The sequence below is a fragment of the Pleurodeles waltl genome, chromosome 1_1, assembly GCF_031143425.1.
Source record: "Pleurodeles waltl isolate 20211129_DDA chromosome 1_1, aPleWal1.hap1.20221129, whole genome shotgun sequence".
Lineage (NCBI taxonomy): Eukaryota > Metazoa > Chordata > Amphibia > Caudata > Salamandridae > Pleurodeles > Pleurodeles waltl.
Genome location: NC_090436.1, coordinates 539638194 through 539659174, shown reverse-complemented (window position 1 = coordinate 539659174; position 20981 = coordinate 539638194). Strand labels below are relative to the sequence as shown.

At 45.5% G+C, this 20981-nt stretch overlaps 1 protein-coding gene across 2 annotated transcripts in view; it reads left to right on the top strand.

The window, feature by feature from the left end:
• LIX1 (limb and CNS expressed 1) overlaps positions 1–20981 on the top strand; it is a 915486-nt gene that overhangs the window by 876118 nt on the left and 18387 nt on the right. Inside the window, exon 6 of one of the 2 annotated variants that reach the window (XM_069225941.1) lies at positions 16245–16339. The exons of the other annotated variant lie outside the window; for it this stretch is intronic. Coding sequence (XP_069082042.1) covers positions 16245–16339 — 95 coding nt within the window. The remainder of the gene's footprint in view (positions 1–16244; positions 16340–20981) is intronic. 2 annotated transcript variants of the gene reach the window in all.

Sequence of the window (20981 nt, the reverse complement as noted above, 5' to 3'; positions counted from 1 at the left end):
AAAATCCCTTGGTCCACACCCGAGATCTCGGGTTCCCTAAGGTGGCAGCCATGACGCATGCAACAGGAGAGAAGATTGAAACCGTTGGGAGGCTCCAGAGGGGTCGCCGCGGGAGAGACCCAGCGGAGACTTGGGGTGAGCCCGGCTGCGCCCGAAACCGGAGGAAGGGTGCGACCGGGAGCGTCCCAGGACAACGCGGCGGGGTGGCGACGGTCCCCGAGTGGTCTGGTCGCGCACATCGGTGCTCCGCGGCAAGATCACCTGCGCAGAGGGAGCAGGTGAGCCGTGAAAAGACCCAGAAGTGAGGCACAGCAACAAGGCAGATAGAAGCGCGGAAACCCACCACTCTCTCTGTAAACAGAGCCGGGTTGGGCTGCCCGGCGTGGGCATGGATGAACGGAGACCAATGGTGACGCTGCTGAGCTGGCCAGCGCAACTTAGAGCGCAAACTCAGAATAAACGTAGGAGGGCCCCTGTGAATGCAGATTTCGGCGCACTGACTATTACCGGACCCCACGTGGGTCACAGTGACTTTAGGGACCAGCAGGAAGACACCAGTTGATGCGAGGCGCGCCTCGATTGAACAAACCTGGTCCTGGCCCTCTAATCAGTGGTACTAACCCTGTGGAGTGGCCCTCGGCAGTGGCGAGGTCACTGTGCCTCTAATATCGTATAACTCATCAAGTAAACTCACTGGAGACGGTGGGCTGGCCGCGCAGAGGGGAAACTAATTCTTGTCACCATGGGGAAACACGACAAAGCTCAGCCTAAACTACACTTCGAGCGATGTAAAACGATGAGCCAGACAGGGGAGGGCACAGAGTTTGGGCCGGAGAAGACCCCAGAAGTTCCTACTCATGAAGATCAAGACCTACGACACATTCTGACAGCTATGCAACAAAGTCTAACCCAAATAGACGGTAAAATTGACTCACTATCATATCGCGTGGACCGAATGTCGGAGCGACTAGATAAGCAGACAGAGTGATTGGACCAGGCGGAAAGGAGGGTATCGGCAGTGGAGGATGGACAAACTGCACTGGGCACCGGACAACTAAAAGTTAACACGGAGCTGGGTGCTCTTAGGCATAAGATGGACGATTTGGAGTCCCGCTCTCGAAGGAACAACCTTCGCATTGTGGGAATAGTGGAGTCTACTTTGATCGCAAACATGGAGAACTTCATCGAAACCCTGCTGATTCAACTGGTGGGTCTAGACACCTTCTCGGCGTTCTTCGTGGTAGAACGAGCACATAGATCGCTGTTGGCCCGGCCTCCGCCTGGGGCTCCACCTCGCCCGGTGATAGCGAGGCTGTTGAACTATAGACACCGGGATGCGGCGCTGAGGCGGGCACGAGAGTTGAAAACATTGCGATACGAGGGTATGAACCTCTCATTGTACCCAGACTTCACATTGCAGGTGCAGGAAGCTAGGAAGCAATTTCTGCCGGGGAAGAAACAACTAAGAGCACTGCAACTAGATTACAGAATGTTATACCCAGCCAAACTGAGAGTAGATGTGGACGGAAGCACAACATTTTTTACTGATCATAAAAAACTGGAACAATTTGTGAATCGAGAGCTAACAGATAATAGGAGCGCTCCGGCAGCTGAACCGGCGAACGATTAATCAATGTGCAGGTTTTGGTTGTAAAATTTCTCCTGTAGAGTTTTGATCAGAACAATAACTTTGCGAAAGATGTGTTAATTATAGGCGTAGATCAATGGCATGTGGTTATCAACCATAACAACAAGTCTTGAGGTCATCTGGGGGTAGAGATTAACCACACGCGTTTCGCGCACTACATACGACATGCCCCGGGGCGTGGGGATGGTCCATTGGAAATATGTATCGGTAGCCGATATGATAGAATTGTTGTTAAGGCGAAGCAACATCCGTCTTCATGTGTGTTCCGCTTATAGCAATGTTGGGGACTGTATTAATTGGGGTAGTTAGCGGGAGGATTCTGAAAGTAACAAGTAGATGGGCAGGTTGGGGTTTGGCCTATTGTGGGAGGGGGTGGGTGGGAGGGTAGAAGTTGTTGAAACAGTATGGTTGGAAAGTTGCATAAGATGAAGCAGACAAAACACATGCGAGTACTATGCACAATCCGATTTAGAAAATCAACTAAGAGAATTAGATGACTCCAGAACATACAGCTACTGACTCACAAAAAGGTCGCCATAGGCTTAGGTTAGTCACCTGGAATGTGAGGGGACTTAACGATGCACGTAAAACTTGTGAGGTAGTTGCATACTTACTTCGACACAAGGTTGATATTGCAGTCTTGCAAGAGACACATTAGGCCCCTAGTAGCCCTATGCTCACACCTCACAGAATGAAGGGGCAGTTCTTGGTTGCAGGTTACACAACTCATTCTAGAGGTGTCCTATTATGGGCCTCCCGTGCATCTGCCATTGAGTTTGAGAGTGCGGAGGTAGACCCTGGGGGACGATATGTGGCGGCAACATGTAAGGGAAGAGCTCTAACCTTTTTACTAATAGGAGTATATGGACTGAATTACGACGTCCCCCAGTTCTACAGAGACCTAGCGGCGCGGGCAATGAAATGGAAAGACCTTCCACAACTTTGGTGCAGAGACTTTAACTGCACGCTGTCTCCCGCATTAGATAGATCGGGGGTAGAACCAGAGGCGCGGCTGCTGCTGCACGTGCAATACTAAACATAATGGTCGTCTTGGGACTGGTGGATGTCTGGAGAGATAGGCACCCAGAAAAGGGAGGATACACTCATTATTCAACAGCGTACGACTTGTACACACGTATAGATTTATTGTTGGTCTCCCACAGTTTGTCACATAGAGTGACGCCCGAGGTGCCTTGGCCTCGAACTTATTCGGATCATTCGCCTGTCCCAATATTGCTGACAGTAGGTCCTATCCCACAGCCACCGTTCTCTTGGAGGTTCCCTCCATACTCACTGACAGACACCGCGTTCAGGGAGGAACTAGCTAATGCAATCAAGGAATTTTTCCAACTAAATAAAGGGTTGGTCGCCCGAGTAAGCACAGTCTGGGAAACATTTAAGGTGTACATAAGAGGGATCACCATGTCCAAACATGCGGGTGTACTCCAATCGATACGAAGGCGTCTACAACTACTCGAAGGGGAACTATCCCAGTTAGAACAAGAACATCGTGACACTGCAGATATACGTACATTAGGACATATTTGAGCCAAGGTACAAGAATTTCAAGAGACAGCCCTCTCGGAAGTTCGACATATGGGGAAGTATGCTGTGGCCTGAGCGTATGGGGAGGGGGACAGACCTGGCAGAGTCTTAGCGAATTTAATCCGCCCCAGTCGAAGCACCAATCTAATTAACAAAGCTGTAGCTGCTGATGGTAGCATAATCGGTGACCCTGAAGGTGTAGCTGCTAGATTTCGTGAATATTACCAAACGCTATACACTACAAGTGGCGGCCCTGACCCTAATGCCATAAGAGAGTCTCTCACTCACATTGTATTACCGAAACTGTCGAATTGCAATAGAGAGGCTCTGGGGGCACCATTTACACTGGGTGAAATAACAAAGGCGTTGGGGGGTATGGCTAAAGGTAAAGCCCCAGGCCCCAATGGCTTGACTGTGTATTTCTACAAAGCATACCAAACATTGATACTCCCACATCTAAAAGAGGTGTTTGAGGAGATGGTGGCGGACGGTTGCATGCCTCCATCGATGCGGGAAGCTATGATAATCACACTACTTAAGCCAGGGAAACCACCTGAACAATGCTCCTCCTACAGGCCGCTATTGTTTTTGAATGTAGATGCCAAAATATATGCTAAACCTTTAGCGGACCGACTGGCCAAGGTGCTGCCCCTATTGATAAAACCAGAACAGGCAGGATTTGTTCCCGGCCGTAATCTAACTATGAACCTACACACATTATTTGGCACCATACAAAACATTAACCCTAATATACAAGCTGTAGCGGTCTTTTTAGACGTGGAGAAGGCGTTTGACTCAGTGGAATGGGACTTCTTATGGGCAGCACTGCAACGGTTCGGAGTGGGGGACACTTTTTTGCACCTGATAGCCACATTGTACAGGGATCCCCGGGCCAGGGTTCCTGTTAATGGCACGGTAACTGAGACATTGGACATCACCAGGGGCACCAGACAGGGATGCCCGCTTTCCCCCCCTAGTATATGCACTGGCGGCGGAACCTCTGGCTTGCGCCTTGAGGGAATATCACGGTCATTGTGGCCTTAATTTTAAACATTACACAGTTGTAGTTTCGGCATACTCAGATGACACTTTGCTGTATATCAAAGATCCAAAACACAATGCTGCTCTGATGCTCCAAGAAATAGTGCGATATGGTGCACTGTCCGGCCTTAAAGTTAATTGGGGTAAATCATTGATGTTCCCGCTGACTCCCTCCACGGAGCAGACGGAGGTGGGTTTTCCACTCAGATAGGAAACTGGGTCAGTTAGATATCTAGGAATTAAGGTACATACTGATCCCAACATTATAGTAATGGATAATTATGACACAGCGATGACTAAATTGGCAACAGATGTTGAGAGATGGATACGACTCCCATTGTCTTTGCTTGGTCGGGTAGCGTTGATGAAAATGGTGGTATTACCATGCTTTCTCTTCCTATTTCAGAATATTCTGATGGTACCCTTCAGAAAATATTTTGCCACATTAAGGTCACTCCTGATAAAACTAGCCTGGGCAGGCAAACAACCCAGAGTGCAGTGGCGTGTACTAACCTTACCGTATGAACTAGGCAAACTGGGAGCCCCGGATCTGGAGGCCTATAGTGTGGCAGCTCGGGCTGCGGTGCTGCAGGCTTGGCTCCACGGACCAGAAGATACCCCATTTCTTAGGATAGAAAAGGAGCTGGCCTCGCCGCCCCATTACAGGGAAGGCTATATCACACCCCGAGCAGGCAATATAAAAAATTGGCCTCTCTTGACTCGGTGGCGAAGGCATGGCATAAGATTGTGGACAAAGAGATTAGTTTTGCTACACTCCCCCTTGTGCCATTATATTGCTGTACTTGGTTTCCACTTTGGCGCGACAGTAAGCTGATACACACCCTAAGCGAACTAGGTATTAACACGTTGGGGGACTTATTTGAAAACAATAGAATGAAAATCTGGGAATGTGTGAGGCATGAAGCCGTTGAGCCTACTCCCCTGCACCGGTTTCAGTATTACAGGGCACGACATGCACTAGCACAACTATTAGGAGATGATATGCAGGAACCCCCCGAGATCACATCGCTCTCTTTGATCCTGCAGGGGAGTTGCTCGAAAAGCTTGGTGTCCCGTCTATACGCATTGATGCAGGAATGAAGGGCTCATGAGCTCTCAAAAACCCGAGTGGAGTGGCAAAGAGATCTGGGTGTACAGATCACAGACGCACAATGGCGTTACTGCTGCGCTAAAACACGCTCTGTCTCTCTGAATGGTAGACATCGACTCATCCACTTCAAATTCATTAATAGAATATATTACACCCCACTCTGACTACACAGATATGGTTTGCGTGAGAACTCGAACTGCCCAAGATGTGGAACGGAACAGGCTGATTTCCTGCATATGGCTTGGGCATGTGAGAAAATACAAATCTTCTGGAGAGCAGTATTTAACGAACTAGAGGCTATGATTGGGGAACCAATCGATGCTGGACCATATTTACCACTCATGGGATGGGATGACCACTTACCAAAAACTGTTCGCAAGTTGGTGGCTATGGGTCTGTTGCTTGCTAAGCGTAGGGTCGCCATGCGATGGGACCGTGGACCGATCCCTAAAGTGGATGAATGAAATAGAGATATGGCGCATTGTAACACGCAAACAGATAATTACAGTGAGCTACTCCCCCCTGCAAATAAGCCAGCGAAATTCTGGGAGATACACAAACAATACCTTATAGGGAAAGAAACGGGAGAGCCAGAGGGTGAGACAACTGATTGACATATAAAGCATGATCATTGTTATATGTAAAAGTCGGGACTACCAATTACACATATATATGATTGAAGGACTCTGTACTGATTGATTCTGGAAGGTGGAAAATACCCATTAAGAGTGACATAATATGACATCTGAATTGTATGAGTCTGCAAATGCATGATCTTATTGTACTGCTTTACTTGTTTGTATAAAAGTATAAATAAAGGTTTTAAGAATATAAAAAAAAAAGAGGGCTGTTTCATTCGGGGTTAGTCTCTGACTTCCATAACCTGCTTCTCCATGATCTTAAAGAAAGAGTTCAGGAAGGGAGAGGATCTTCTTATGGGATGTTTTAGCCTACCTTCTTGAGCCTTTGTTTCCTTGTCCCATCCTTGATATGAGCACCCTTCACAGAAGCTTTGGCTGATGGGACTGCAGTTGCAACACGCCTCCCCTTATTTCCATTAACCAGAGGACCGACTTTCTTTGACCTTGCAGGCCTTAGACTATAACTGTTATGCGCTGCTTCTTTCAATGAAGTGATCACCCCAATAGGGGCTGACGACATAGAGGCTACAGCACATTCAGGGCCTCTGAGTAGTTGCACTCTCTTCCCCAATAACAACATGACGAGCCTTCCAGGTTTCTCCCCCTACGTCGCAAAAGTCTCCGTACCTGCACCTGTTCCTTAGTTTGATCAGAAATAGTAATGGCAGTCCACTGCACCTGTACTCCTCTCAGTTGTTCTTCTACGAAACCAGAGGAGAGGCAGAACAGTTTCAGATATGCAGCAGCTCCCAAGCCACCACTGTGTGTGCTCATACATGAGCTTGGTGTACTGCAGGCCAAGGAGGTTGGTGAGCCTGTGCTGACTCTTTCAGGAGATCCCCAGAGGGAAACCCGTGCTGCAATGGCTCGGCTGCGGTGTACTAAGGACGTGGTGCATCCCCAATGGAGGGACAAGGTGGTAGACTGCCACATACGGTAAGTGCCATGAGAAATATGAGGGTGAAGTAAAAAGAGAGGCAGCAGCTATGCAGGGGTGTGATCTGAAGGTAGAATTGCACTAGTTCATTTGAGGAACGGACGATGACGCTCAAGGTCCTGCTGCTACAAAGTTCTCTCTCCCCGGAGCTCACTGCAACCGGTCCAAACCCACCGCCATGTTCCTCATTCCTCTCCCTGCCTAGAGGTTCTGATATGGCTCAGAACACTGCAGCCCTCCCCTGGCATAGGGGGGGAGGGTCACAGAATCAATTCTGCACATGGGCAACAACCCTCGTTCAGGGCTCCCAACTAGCTCTCGCTTCTTCCAAAGCTCTCCTCTCCCTCACAGGTACACTGGTCTTGGCAAGTATACAGGTGATGGTGCTCTCGGCCAGAGGGCAGGTGCCCCTCATGTCTTGGGTGATGTCCCCTCAGCCAGCAGGAGGACTGGCAGGCCTTTTGCCCCAGTCCTGGTCACAGGCAGAAGTCTTCCAGTGCTTCCACTTCTCACACAGCTAGTCTGGCTGCTTGGCAGATGACAAATCTTTGAGGACTTAACCTCCTCCTATAGTCTTTTTCCAAACACCAAATGTGATTTAAGGTCTGGGTCTTTGAAGTTTTATGTTGGGGATTCCTTCTTTGGAAGTGGGCACTTCTCCTTTTCCTTTTCTTCCTTCATGAAAATAGTCTGCCACAGCAGGCACGACTCAAAAACAGATTCTCCACAACATATTTGATGGGAGTGACCAGAGATTACACCCGGAAATCAGCCACAGTGAGTTAATCCTCCTTGCCTGAGAAGTGTCCAGGCCCCTTCCTTGTGATATATCACTGACTCTAAGAGCAGTCTTTTGAGATGCAAAAGGAGTCTCTTCCTTTCCGTCCAGTGTACCCCCCACCTAGCTCACTGGAATGCAGCAATACACAAATCTGTCTGAGGGTATTCCTCTTCTCATGTCTTCAACAGACAGGCCTGGACTTCCCAAAATGGAACCCAGGGCCCGCCATACAATATATCACTGCAGGCACACTTCCTCAGTGTGCTTTCACAACACACCTTGGGTCCAGCACTGTTACCTCCATGCATTGTACCCTTACATATATATATCACTCAGTACACACAGTCAAACTGTGTGCACTACTGTTCAGCACTGAAGTCTTCCTATATTTAACTAGGATGTGCTCTTTACAAACATACACTCTGCCAGCACACATTCACTGCATGTGTGCTGCACATCAGTTCACCCTTCATGTATTGAACTTCACGTACACACACATAAATCCAGCACGTGACCCCTGCCCATGCACTGCACATATCTCTCATCTACTCTTAGGCATACATGCATCCAGCACATATACTAACCACATATGTACTGCACAGTACTGCTCTATCTATGTACTGTACCCTTCCCAAGCAGACATACAACTTATGCAGAGTCAACACTCCTGTGCTATGCATCACTCAACATCTACCTGATCTAGGCTTAGGGTGATTTAAGCACACAGTAGTAGAAGTTTTAAAAAGGTGTGGCCCTGTAGGCCTCATTCCAGTGACACAGGGTAAAAAGGTCATGTTCACTACTACTGATGACTACATGGTATGCTGCCACCACTGTACTCATGGTGAAGGTGGTAGTCTTCCACCGCTATGACGGTACAGCTTTGGACGCCCCTTTCGGTCCAACAAGACCGCAATCCATGAGACAGGTCTATGTCATGGCACACATGCATGATCTGTATTCACCTATGAAACAAAATAAGCATTAGGGATCCAGACAACAGTACAGTTGAATACTCAGGGCAGGGATACATACCCCTTACCATACAGAGGACTTTCTGTCCCAGCATGAGTACTAGTGGACACTGGTGCTCACTAAATTTGCTCTGGCTGCAGGATTTCTTCTCCTCAAAATACTCTTCATTTCACAACCAGTTGTAATTGCATAATAATCAATCATTTTCTCTCAAAGTGTAATTCAGATGCCACTGGTATCTTCACATAGGCTGACCTCTCCAGTGTAGTGGGTAAGAAACCCTCTGCAATATTGTGGGGAGAATAGGAATTGAATCCCTCACAGGAATTTCCCTACAACCAGCTACGACATGGCCTCCTGGTGGAATCTATTGAATGGGAGTCAATAGAGGAGGGTAAACCAGTGGAGAATAGGATACTGACAAAGGTGATTCCCAGGAAGGTAGTTTCCCTCACTAACCAGATGCTGATGATTAATAATAGACCAGACAACTTGATTAGATTGAGGGTCATATGGGAAAAAGATATGAGTGTAATGGAAGACCTTGGCTAGTAGAGTGCACTGATGCACACCCAGGAAATTGCAATCAAAAGAAGCTTCAGGCCTATTCAACTGAATATTCTTCACAGGGTGTACTACGATTGAAAAACTAGGGAGAGCGAATTCCCCCAACTGCCTAAAATGTGACAGCTTTGATAGCACTTTTTTCCACACACTTTGGGGATGTTCTGGCATATCTGAGTACTGGAGGGAGACTACTGGGGAACTTGTTTCCATTACAGAGACAATGGCCTCTTTATAAATCAACAGTGAGGAACCACTCATGTGGCCACCGAGCACACGTGGGTTGTGGGTATTACCTGTATAGAGGCAGAATGAGTAGTATACGAAGTCAGAAGATGTCCTAGGAAAAATAAATAAGTCTAGGGTGGAGAGGATTTGTTGTTATACTATTGGGTTGATGTGGAAAAAGCGAGACCTGGGACCACCTGACCCGAAGATTGATATGCCAGTTTGGGTCATGGATGGGAGGACGGGGCTACAGAAGCAGAATCCCCAACTGGAGCAGAAGATCATGGCCCCCTAAAGAAGAGAACCTGAGGACTCATAGACTTTAGGTGAGAAACAAAGGAACTTGTTATGGGATAATTGCTGGTTCATTGGTGTAGTTGCCATCATATTATCAATAATGGACAGTTGTGTGTCGTGTTTTACCTAAAAAAACATAATACACACAGTTTTAAAAAAAAAGAGTAAAGCAGAATTACCGAAATTACTCCGATTACTTTGTCGCAAACTAAATTCCACCCAGGTTTGTTTTTTCAGCCCTCTGCAAATGCTGTACTGTGCCACCTGGCTCCTAAGACAAACACAACATGCGCACATATATCTTAAGGCTGAGTGCAGTGTCAGAGGAGTAATACATAGAACCCAAATGTGCTGAGCCTGTTGTATGAGTGACCCCAGACAGCTTTTGTCTGTAGCTGTCTATTCCGTGCGCTGCTCACCACACTGGCGACAATGAGGCTGTATGATCCGTGAAGCACTGGGACTCACCCAGCTATGCCAAGCTAACTGTATGACCAGATCTCCCCAGTATGGTAGTTTGCTACTGTGCTCAATTGGCAAACAATGCATGATTGTCATGCAAAGAAGAACAGCTAAAATCCAGGTGCAGCATCACTGAGGTCCCAGTAGCTGAATTCTTCAAGAAAGTGACCTATTACTGACAGAGGTAGATGACCTCATAGAGCACATAACAATTACGATCTTTGGGGTGCCCCTTTATTCCTGACTGCAGTAGCAGCACAAATCTACCAGAGGGTGCCCTACTAACAAGAGGGGGCGAGAGCAAAACATAGACAGTGCTAACTAGGGAACACCACTACTTGAATGTGAGACCAGACTAAATATACTGTGAAGAGTTACCAAACGGTAATGAAATCAGCATACTACAATCTAAACCCTGGAAACCTACTTGCCACAACCTTCTGTAGTAATGTCATTGGACTATATTGAAAGAAACGTACAGCTTCAAAGGTTCATACAAGACCATTGTGTAAATAGACTGGGACACCAAAAGAAGGTATACTGATCACAATGGTGCCCAAAAAAATAAACTCAGCAATACACAATATTACTAAAACACAATAATTAGACCCCACGTCAAAGAAATGTATGGCAGGCAATGTGCAGGGCAATGTGAGCAACCCAGGAGATTGTATGAGCAATGTCACACTACTATAGGTGTCACCTGCCTGTAAAGCATCAACAATGTACAGACCACTGCACCAGATGGGAAGACACTTGTCCATTCCCACCTTCTAGTGCTCTAGTTAGCTGAACCACAGCACCATTGCTAAGGGGTGTATTGGTTGTCTATCTCTTTATTTCAAAGCAACCAAGTAAACTGGTGAGGGAGTTGAAACACTCACTCCTCCTCCTCTGCGAGGTGAGAGAGAAGAAATAGTACAAATCTATAGCAATCTACCAAATACAGACAACTATAAAAGGATAATTATTGCACTCAACGATTATTTCGATCCACAAATGATTCCTGATTTTGAAAGATTTAATTTGAGATAAGTCTGTCAGCAAAAGGAGGAGTCCATTTACATGTCCTCTGCAAGACCGAGATCTAGCAAGCTATTGCATGGAAGAGGATCACACAGAAGTAGGAGCACAGATCATACAAGGTTGCGCGTGAACAGCGCAACAATGCCACATACTCCATAGACCATGAATGTTGAAAATGTTCAGTGACTGCATTGAAGAAATAGTATTGGCAATGAACTAGCTATCACTAAAGGAAAATGTCAAGAAGCACAAACACATCAAAGCAAAAGTGGTGGATGTCATAAGCTCCCACGCCTGATGGCAGAGTGCCCTGACAAATGAAGGGCTGGTACAGACGGCAAGAAAACAGATCACTTTACACATTTCTGCAGAGATTGCCTGCAGCGAAAACACACAACACCAGCAAACCCCAGGATGTGAACTCCAGAATATCACAAGATGCAATGATTATATCATTTGCTGGTGGCACATCTGAACACAAGTAGTAAAAAATGAACCATCTGCCAAGTCAAAGTGCAAGCAAATAAAAAAATCTCTTAACAGACACTGATGCATCAGTAAATATGACAAGCATACAACAATTCAACCAAGTGCAACGGCACCAACTCGGACACAAATCTTTGCATATGGCAGTTTGGACCCACTGGCATTGGCTCATGAAACAGGCCATTGCAACACAAAATTCTTCATTGTCCTCCCTGGAGCAGAGACCCTCGTCAGTTATTCAATAGCAGAAGAGCTGATCTTTGCACACTTCATTCAGCATACAGCTGAAAGGAATGGGCACTTTTTTAAATAACTTCAACAGCCTGTACTGGAACGCTAATGCCTCAATGTGCCTCCTGTAAAGTTATATAAAAACTGTACCACACAGCCCACAGCACTCCATCACCATGTGTGCCATTCCATTTAAGAATGGCGGTAAAGACGAAACCACAAAGGCTGGAAGGAATCATTAAAAAAAATCCTAAGCCCCCACACCCTGGGCATCGTCGAAGGTTATCACAAGTAAGGTCAAGCAGCCAGGCATTATCCACCTGTGCATTAATATGATTCTCCTCAAGAGGTCAATTAAGAGGCAGTAACACAAATAACTCTCAACTTCATCTCGTTTCTCAACAGTGTTAAATGGTTCCCCAAACTAGACCTCAACTCCAGATATCATTAAGTTCAGCTTGAATAAAGCTGTCAATACATCACAACCTTCTCACTCATGTGGGCCTCTGAAGATCCCTTGACCGGAACATTGACGTCTCATCAGCTGTGGAGGTCTTTCAAAATTCTATCAAAGAGATCCTGACTAGCCTGGAAGATGTACACTAGATCAGTGATCACATAATATTGTTATAGGCAATTAACTTCCAGGAGCAACACAAAAAAGACTGAAATGGACAATCAAAGATGAGAAACTCTGGAAATAGGTATTTCTGAAGCAGAAGTAGAATTTCATGGAAATAAGGAGAGGCATTACAAGTCTAACCCCTTGAAAGTGATGACTATCAAGAACATCACCTACCTATGGCAGTATCAGAAGTCCAAAGCTTCTGTGGAATACTACGTATTGCAAAACAATTTACCACACTATGTGTGCCACTAAGAGCCCTCACAAAGTCATCAGTAAAATTGCAGTGAGTTGTAGAAGACAACCCATTCTATAAAATCAAGTAAATCTTCCACACTACCATGATGGGATATTTTGACCCATCAAAAGCCTCTGTATTAGTTGTTGATGAATTGTGCCAAGCATCAGAAGCCCTGAACAAACCAAGCTCAGTCACCTCAAAAGATATTGGTGAGGGACCTTGGCTTGATGTGAGTGCCGATTTGTGATCATTCCTGGATGGATAGCACATGTTATTTACCATAGATGGATTAATGAAATACCCTGTTGTTGAAACAATTCTGTACACAACATGTTTGTGCACGTCCATCTAAAGTTGGAGAAACATTTCAGCATCTTTGGGCTACAGATTACTCTGAAAACCAACAATAGCTCCCCCGTTTCAGAGGATTGAAAATTTCCAATACCTCTAGTCTCTCGAGATTTGGCACAAAAAGATACTGCCGAGAGGTAGGGCAGCTGACCCTGAATAAAGTAGTTGGTATCTCTCTGGATCAGTAGTACTGAATCAGCACTTCACCATGGCCCAATGGGCCCCTGATGTTGATGTCTTATCTCCCAATTATAAATATGATACAAAATGGCAAAACCTGGTCTTGCAAACTATTAAATGTGGTGACCTGCCAAAGAAGAAGACATGAAAAGAAAGCTGCAAGTAGAGCTAGGGGTGTCACACACACTTGCATCCAGCTGTCCTACATTGGAACTGAAAAGCAGGAAGGAACTTCATATTATCATTTGTGAGGAAGCTGTGGATCATCTTGGCGAGGAAAGTCATGATGATGACAGCAAACAGCCAGAAAATGCCAACCACAATACTGTTTTCTTCAAAAAGTGGAGACCAGAAAGACCTCTTGATAAATCTGAGAGGGAGGAGGCCCTGCTTGTGAGTGAGGAGCTGGTGATCAAGTTGGGGGCAAGAACACAATTCGAAGAACCACCTGAGACCTGAGATAGTGCTCTCCTCCGTGTTCATCTGTTTATATCTTCAGTGTTAGAAATTGAGTTGTTGGTTGACTGGGGTGACAACCCTGGTCAAGCATCAACCACAGTCCTTGTCAGGGCGAGGCACAAGCCAACCTTAAATGAACCTGTGCTTAGCCCTCTGTAGCATGGTACAGAGCAGGCAGGGTTATAAGGTAATGTGTAAAGTATTTGTGAAACACTTCAAACAATAATAAAGTGGAAAAAATGGCACAAAAAATCCTACACCAAGTTAGACAAATAGAGCTTTCTTTAATAAATAACACAAGAACATAACAACAAAATTCCAATTAGTAGAACCGGAGATATGCAGTTTTAAAGATTTTCATGAAAATAGCACCAGAAAGCATAAAGTTCCATCTGTAGCTGTCTGGTCGCACTGGACTGGGACAAAAGCACAAGTTCAGGCTGACTGTTATGGAGTGCAGGCCAGCTATGGGGAACCAGTTAAGCCTGCTGAACATAGTACCTTAAATCCTGGTTTGCAGAGCCCTGTGGGGATCTGTGCCAAAGGTGGTTGGTTCTGCTAGGCTGCGTTGGATCAGGCGAGGCTGCGATGCGAGGGCCTGCACTTTTGAGGGTCCTGTTCACAGGGCTTGCAATGTGAAGTACAGCATCTAGGATGCAGTCCGTAGTCAGGGAAATGCAGCGGTTCCAAGGAGCCAAGAGGCTGTGATGCACAGTCTGGCATCATGGACATGTGAAACTTAAAGTACATATCCAGCTTTTTAAATAGATTGTCTCCCTGCCCTCTGGGATGTCCCGGGCCCATCAATGGGTTGACATATGTATATTAAAATAGAAGGTTTTGGCCTGGCAACAGATGTATTTTGCCGGGTCGAAATGGCACTTAGAAACTACACACACACAGGCTGCAATGTCAGGCCTGAAACATGTTTAAAGCACTACGTAGGTGGGTGACACAATCAGTGCTGCAGGCCCATTAGCAGTATTTAGTTTATAGGCTCTGGGAATTGGTATTGCCACTTGACTAGGGACTGAAAAGTAAATTGAAGATGACAATTAGGTATAAGCCAATTTTAAAATGTTTTAATGAGAGAGCACAAGCACTTTAGTACTAGCAGTGGTAGTGAGTGCAGAGTCCCAAGGCCAGCAAAAATGAAGTCCTCAAAACAGGATGTCTGAAGGCAAAATCTTGGGGGGGAAACCACAGCAAGGATGCTAAGTCTAACACTCAGCACTGATTATAAGAATCAGTAAAACAATGTCATGAGCAAATAATTAAGCTCAATATCAACAGATGCTACCTTACTGTTTCCGGAGAGGTCTACAGCCTGTGTGCTTATTTTTGAATGGGTCTTGTTAAATACAAATTCTTTATGTTGTCTGAAAATATGTATTGGATGAAAGTGAACTATGCTGAAACAACATAACTTTTGACAGCTGGCTTTGAAAGGTTTTAGGACAAGGTATGCAATTTGATCGTGTTTAAGATATTAGTTTTAATACATGACACCATCCACACACAAAGTACTTAGAAATGAACCAGTTGATCAGAAGCTTGGGAGTAGGCCACACCTCCTCATGTGATTCTTGCTTAATTTAAATAAGGTGGGAGAAAACAGCTGTTCGTCCTAATTCTTCATATTGAGTAAGCTACCTACACTTCTTCTGCCTATTCTTTTATCATTTGAAAAGTCCCCTGACCAGGTGGTAAGTTTGAGAATGGGGTAAATTGTCTTTAAAAATATAAATGCACATAATTTACTTTGGCCTCATTAAGAATTTAATGAATGATCCAGCAAGTTTAAAAGTTTTGATTCATCCTGTGAAAACTTTACATGAAACATTGTTGTTGGAAAAGATATGCCTCAGGCTCTGTGTGTTGGCCATGTGACAGAAGCATGGTATTACTACAAATGGGCAGCAGTGTTCCTGTTGTGCTATCCAGGATCACTCAAGAGACAGCCATATGTAGTTCTCACATTTTCAACCAACTTCAAAATATCTCATGTGCATTGCCTGCTCCAAAGTTCCTCAGTGAATGGTGAATACATTTCAAGAAAGTTGTCTCTGTTAAACTTGAACTTCTTTGACAAATGTGACCCCTCACAATACTAGAAAATCCACATACACAAAAATGTTTTATCGTTGATATTACCATCCTGGCTACAAGGCTGACTGTGGTGTTACAAAATAAAGGTTAATATTTTAAGTAAGGCAGAAGTACTGACTTTGTCAAAGGTTCATAACACCAAATTATAATAATTGAGCACACTTGCTTTATCAAGGGGTGAACATACCAAAATATATGAAGCAGATCTATCATCTTTGTCAAAAAGTCACCAATAGCTGTAATCATTATATTTCATTAATTCACACAAGCAAAATGTTTTTAAGTCTTTCCTTTAACATTTTTCAGCCCATAAAATGCAATCAGACAAACAACCACAAGAGGTACCTGTACTCCTGCTCAGAAGCACAGAGCTTCAGCCAGAAGTGTTTCAGAAAAACATGGTAAGCTTTCCTGGGGTTATGGATTTGCTGGAGGGACTGATGCATTCCCTCCAGCTGCTCGTTTTGTTTTCATTTTTTGGGTATCCCAGTGCCTGCTCACCCTGGACAGCCACTTCTTTAATTTCATTTGGGAATGTGAGGGGAGCCCCAGGGCACCCCTGTCCCTTCCAGCAGGTAGATATAAAGGGTATCAGCAGATGCTGACATTTTTTTAATTAAATGATTGCACCACTGTGCCTACCCAGGGTACCCACAGCTCCTTTTTTGTTGATGGCTGCAGGGACACAGCTCAGAATCCCCATGGCTGCAGCCGGCTTACCTGGTGGGAGCTGACCGCTTCCAATATGTGGTGGGTGCCCACCCAGGGCACTCACATCACCCTGTTGTTGGGGCTATGGAGGAGCCGCAAGGCCCCTTTGGCCCCTTCTGGCTACCCAGCCAACACCATACTAGCTGGGTAGCCAGTTTCTTGAAAAATGTGACACTATGTTACTTTTATATTGTTGGGCAATTGTACTGTCTCTTTTAAAATGGCACTGCTGGCTGAGACAACATGTTTTACTGTTGCCTATGTTCAGTATTTAAACAGAAGCCTAATGGCAGCAGACCTGAACTCCAATAATGCGGAGACACGGAATGGTGGATAATGCATCTTTAAGGTAACTTGACGTGATTCTGATTACTAACTCTTTTGTTATTCATCCCTTCTTCCACTTGTCTGTCACTGCAGAGTTGCATTCTATTTTCTTTCCTTTTTGCTGATTACATGCAGTTTTAGCTGGTGGCATTTGGAAGTGAGTGGGGCGTAAAAATCCAGGATGAGGAGTAAGCGTGGCAAGTAAGCCCAACTGTCATAAGTAGGATTTGGGGTGATTTGCTCTCCGAGAAACATTTGAAAAAAAAGTGGACAAATTTGAAAAATCAAGAAGGTTATTAAATTAATTGTGAAAGTGTAGTTATGACAACAGAAAGAGATTTCATATGATAATGATGCAGGTAGCTGCTTATTCAGTATAACCAGAGAACTTCATAACTAACTTTGAGTTAACAATGCTGACCACCTCACAGATTTTTATATTTATTGCTATGCCTTTAGAAATGAAATCTACTGGGAGTGCCAGATTGCAACTTCTTCATGATTTCACAGTTCCTTAAGCATCTAGGATGCACCAGGAACTTTGTATTGTAATAGTTTGCATTTTTATCAAAGGTATTGGAATCCTAAGTGTGTTGAGAGGTCCCTATTACTGCAATCAGCCATTGTACACAAAGTACGTAATATATCAATAACAACTAACAACCATGGGGTGATTTATTTAAGAAATTGTCACTTGCTGATTTATTTTAAAGTAATCAACATTATGAAATCGTTTTTTAGCATGGTAACACCTATCAACTCCCAGGTTTCAGGTTTACACTACTGCACTACCTGCCTCTCATTTCACAACCTACACCGAGAATGAGGCTTGTCAGCCTTTCTTTAATGGCTGCCATTTCCAGTGCAGCTGCAGAGGTGTCAATCAGGCAAAAAAACAAGTGAATGATCATTACTGCACAGGGGGCATGATAAACATCAAATCAAAAATCAATAAAAAAACATTTATAAAGCGCGCTACTCACCCGTGAGGGTCTCAAGGCGCTAGGAGAGGGTGGTTACTGCTGCTCGAAGAGCCAGGTTTTGAGCTGCCTCCAGAATGCAGGGTGGTCCTGGGTGGTCCTGAGGTTGGCAGGGAGGGAGTTCCATGTCTTGGCCACCAGGTAAGAGAAGGATTTCCCACCTGCTGTAGTGCGGCAGATGCGAGGGACGGCGGCGAATGCGAGGTTGGCGGAGCGAAGTTGACGGGTGGGCGTGTAGAAACTGAGGTGACGGTTGAGGTATTCGGGTCCCTTGTTGTGGAGGGCTTTGTGTGCATGGGTGAGGAGCCGGAAGGTGATCCTTTTGTTGACGGGAAGCCAGTGCAGGTGTCTCAGGTGGGCGGAGATGTGGCTGTTGCGGGGTATGTCGAGGACGAGGCGGGCGGAGGCGTTTTGTATTCGCTGAAGACGTTTCTGGAGTTTAGCGGTGGTTCCTGCGTATAGGGTGTTTCCGTAGTCCAGGCGGCTTGTGACGAGGGCGTGGGTCACAGTTTTTCTGGTGTCAGCGGGGATCCAGCGGAAGATCTTTCGGAGCATGCGGAGAGTGAGGAAGCAGGAAGACGATACAGCGTTGACTTGTTTGGTCATGGTGAGAAGTGGGTCCAGGATGAATCCGAGGTTGCGTGAGTGGTCTGAGGGGGTTGGTGCGGTGCCAAGGGTCGTGGGCCACCAAGAGTCGTCCCAGGCGGACGGGGTGTTTCCAAGGATGAGGACTTCCGTTTTGTCTGAGTTCAGTTTCAGACGGCTGAGTTTTATCCATTCGGCGACGTCTTTCATTCCATCTTGCAGGTTGGTCTTGGCGCTGGTGGGGTCCTTGGTGAGGGAAAGTATCAGCTGAGTGTTGTCTGTTTTAAAAAGTAAATAAATTCATTCATTTTTGGAGATAACACAAAGGAAGTCACCTAGATAGCTGTCATCATGGATAAGGGCTGACCGTCGAGATCTCTGTCAGGTTGGTCGAGATCGTTTTGGTGAAAGTGTCCCTGCTGACCCAGTGGGAGTGAGTTTGTCAGATTCAAACTCCTGCCATGCTGTCAGTAGCTCACAAGCTACTCGTTGGAGAAGCCTGAGTTAGACATTGTGAAGACGACTGGAAACATTGAGTATAGATCTGAATGCCCATGACACCGCTGCGGTGGTGTTTCGTCTGGACAGTTTACACATGAGAAATGATCAAACACCCACAAAATATATGTTTATTGCATGCATTGCAATAATTTTTGTATGAGCAAGTAAAATTATGGTGTACAGGTAATTCAAACTGTGCATACTTAGACATGCACTGACACTCCCTTGTTTAAGTATAATTAGATTTAAGAGGCTTTATCGCCCCACTGATATGAATGACCAATTAGTTTAGCACCATGGGCATAGTAAGAGCAGTGGAGGATGTGCAGAGATGCACTGAAGTGGTAGTGTGACAGTATTGTGCCATTTAGATCTCACATGGCACTATTCTATAGTGTGTGCTTATTGCTGTCATTTCTTTGACACATTCCCAGCTAGATGTTGAGGATGCGCTGTTGGAGCAGTCCTAGTTGCACCCTTGCCACATGCCCTGCTGGTCCTTGAAACAGGGGAAGGTAGACATAGGTCAACATGTTCCTATCTTAACTTTTTGTTGACATCTGAAGCTGGTGGTAATTCACGGTGGAGAGAATACATTGGTCCAGGGGAGAAGCTGGGGACATGATCCGGGTCAACCGGGACTGTTGCCACCTGTGTCCCGTACTGTTGACATCTGTGTCCTTTCAAACATCCTCACATTTTGCCATTCCCTCTTGATGTTTCTCAAAGAACATACTTCCACCCCAATACATTTGTCCTGCCAAGAGGGCAGGGAGAGTTATGCCTAATAATAATCGAAAATATCCCAGCGCATTTTGTGACTAGCTTGTATTCCGAACGTGCACTCGGTAGTCGTGAGAGAGAGAGAGAAGATTTCGGAATAGAAAGTTATAGTTGTGAATGTGGTACACATTATTTTGTGCTCCAATTATAGATTTGATAATACTTATGTTCTGAAAACTGTGCCTATTTTCAGATCCATTGCAGTCAGTGTGCTGCAAAAGAATTATTGTGTAACTAGCACTGACTACATTGTTATTTAGTTGTGTGAGTGTGATGTCCGTACATAATATGGAGCACCTTCTCTGTCCATTCTCTTATGCTGATACCAAAAAGATGGTCAAAGACAAAACAAAGATGGTGCTGATTCACTTGTTATCCAAATTTCTCCCGTGCTTTGACGGGGTTAAGCTTGCAGGATAGCTTTTGAGTACAGTGTTTTCACTACAAGTGGTGGTGTATGTGTTGGTATCCCTTGGCCATTGTGTCTGCTAATCTAACAGATTCATAGTGTGTGTTGCTCACCTGCATTCCAGTATGCATGTATCAAGCTGTGTTCCAGGGAAGAATTGTTTCAGGCTGCGATGCAGATTTTGCAGACACTCACTGCCTGTAGTGCGACTGGCAACACCGTTGTAAATAGTATCACTTTCTAAAGATCTTCCTTTTTTGCAGCGCATGTAAACTGTAAATCCTTCTGTGGACTCCTAGAAACCTTTTTTCGTCTTGTTTAATTGCCCTGGCTTTTGTCGGAGTGCACAGCTGGTGATGGTAGCCAGTCTGCACATCCAAAGCCGGCTTATGTTTCTGAAATAGACCACTGAGTATTTTTCCTCCGTGTGTGCAGCATGAGTCTCACTGCCATCCGTACAGGCAGGAAAGTGTATCCTGGAGGCCTTCGTTCTGGCCCAGCCTCCTGTGGTGAACTCCACCGCCAAGTTATAGATTTTAAAGAGTGGAGCCTGCAGAGGCTCTGCTGCTGGAAACATCGTTTTCATCCACATATAAGTGAGGCGGGAGTCCTGTTAATTTACAGTCTGCTACTCCAAAGCCTGACTGAGGCCCCGACACCTTGCTTGTGGATGACCAACGTTGTAGCTACTTATCATACACTCACAGGTGCTCTGCACTGTGTGCCGCGAGGGAATGTAGTTACCGT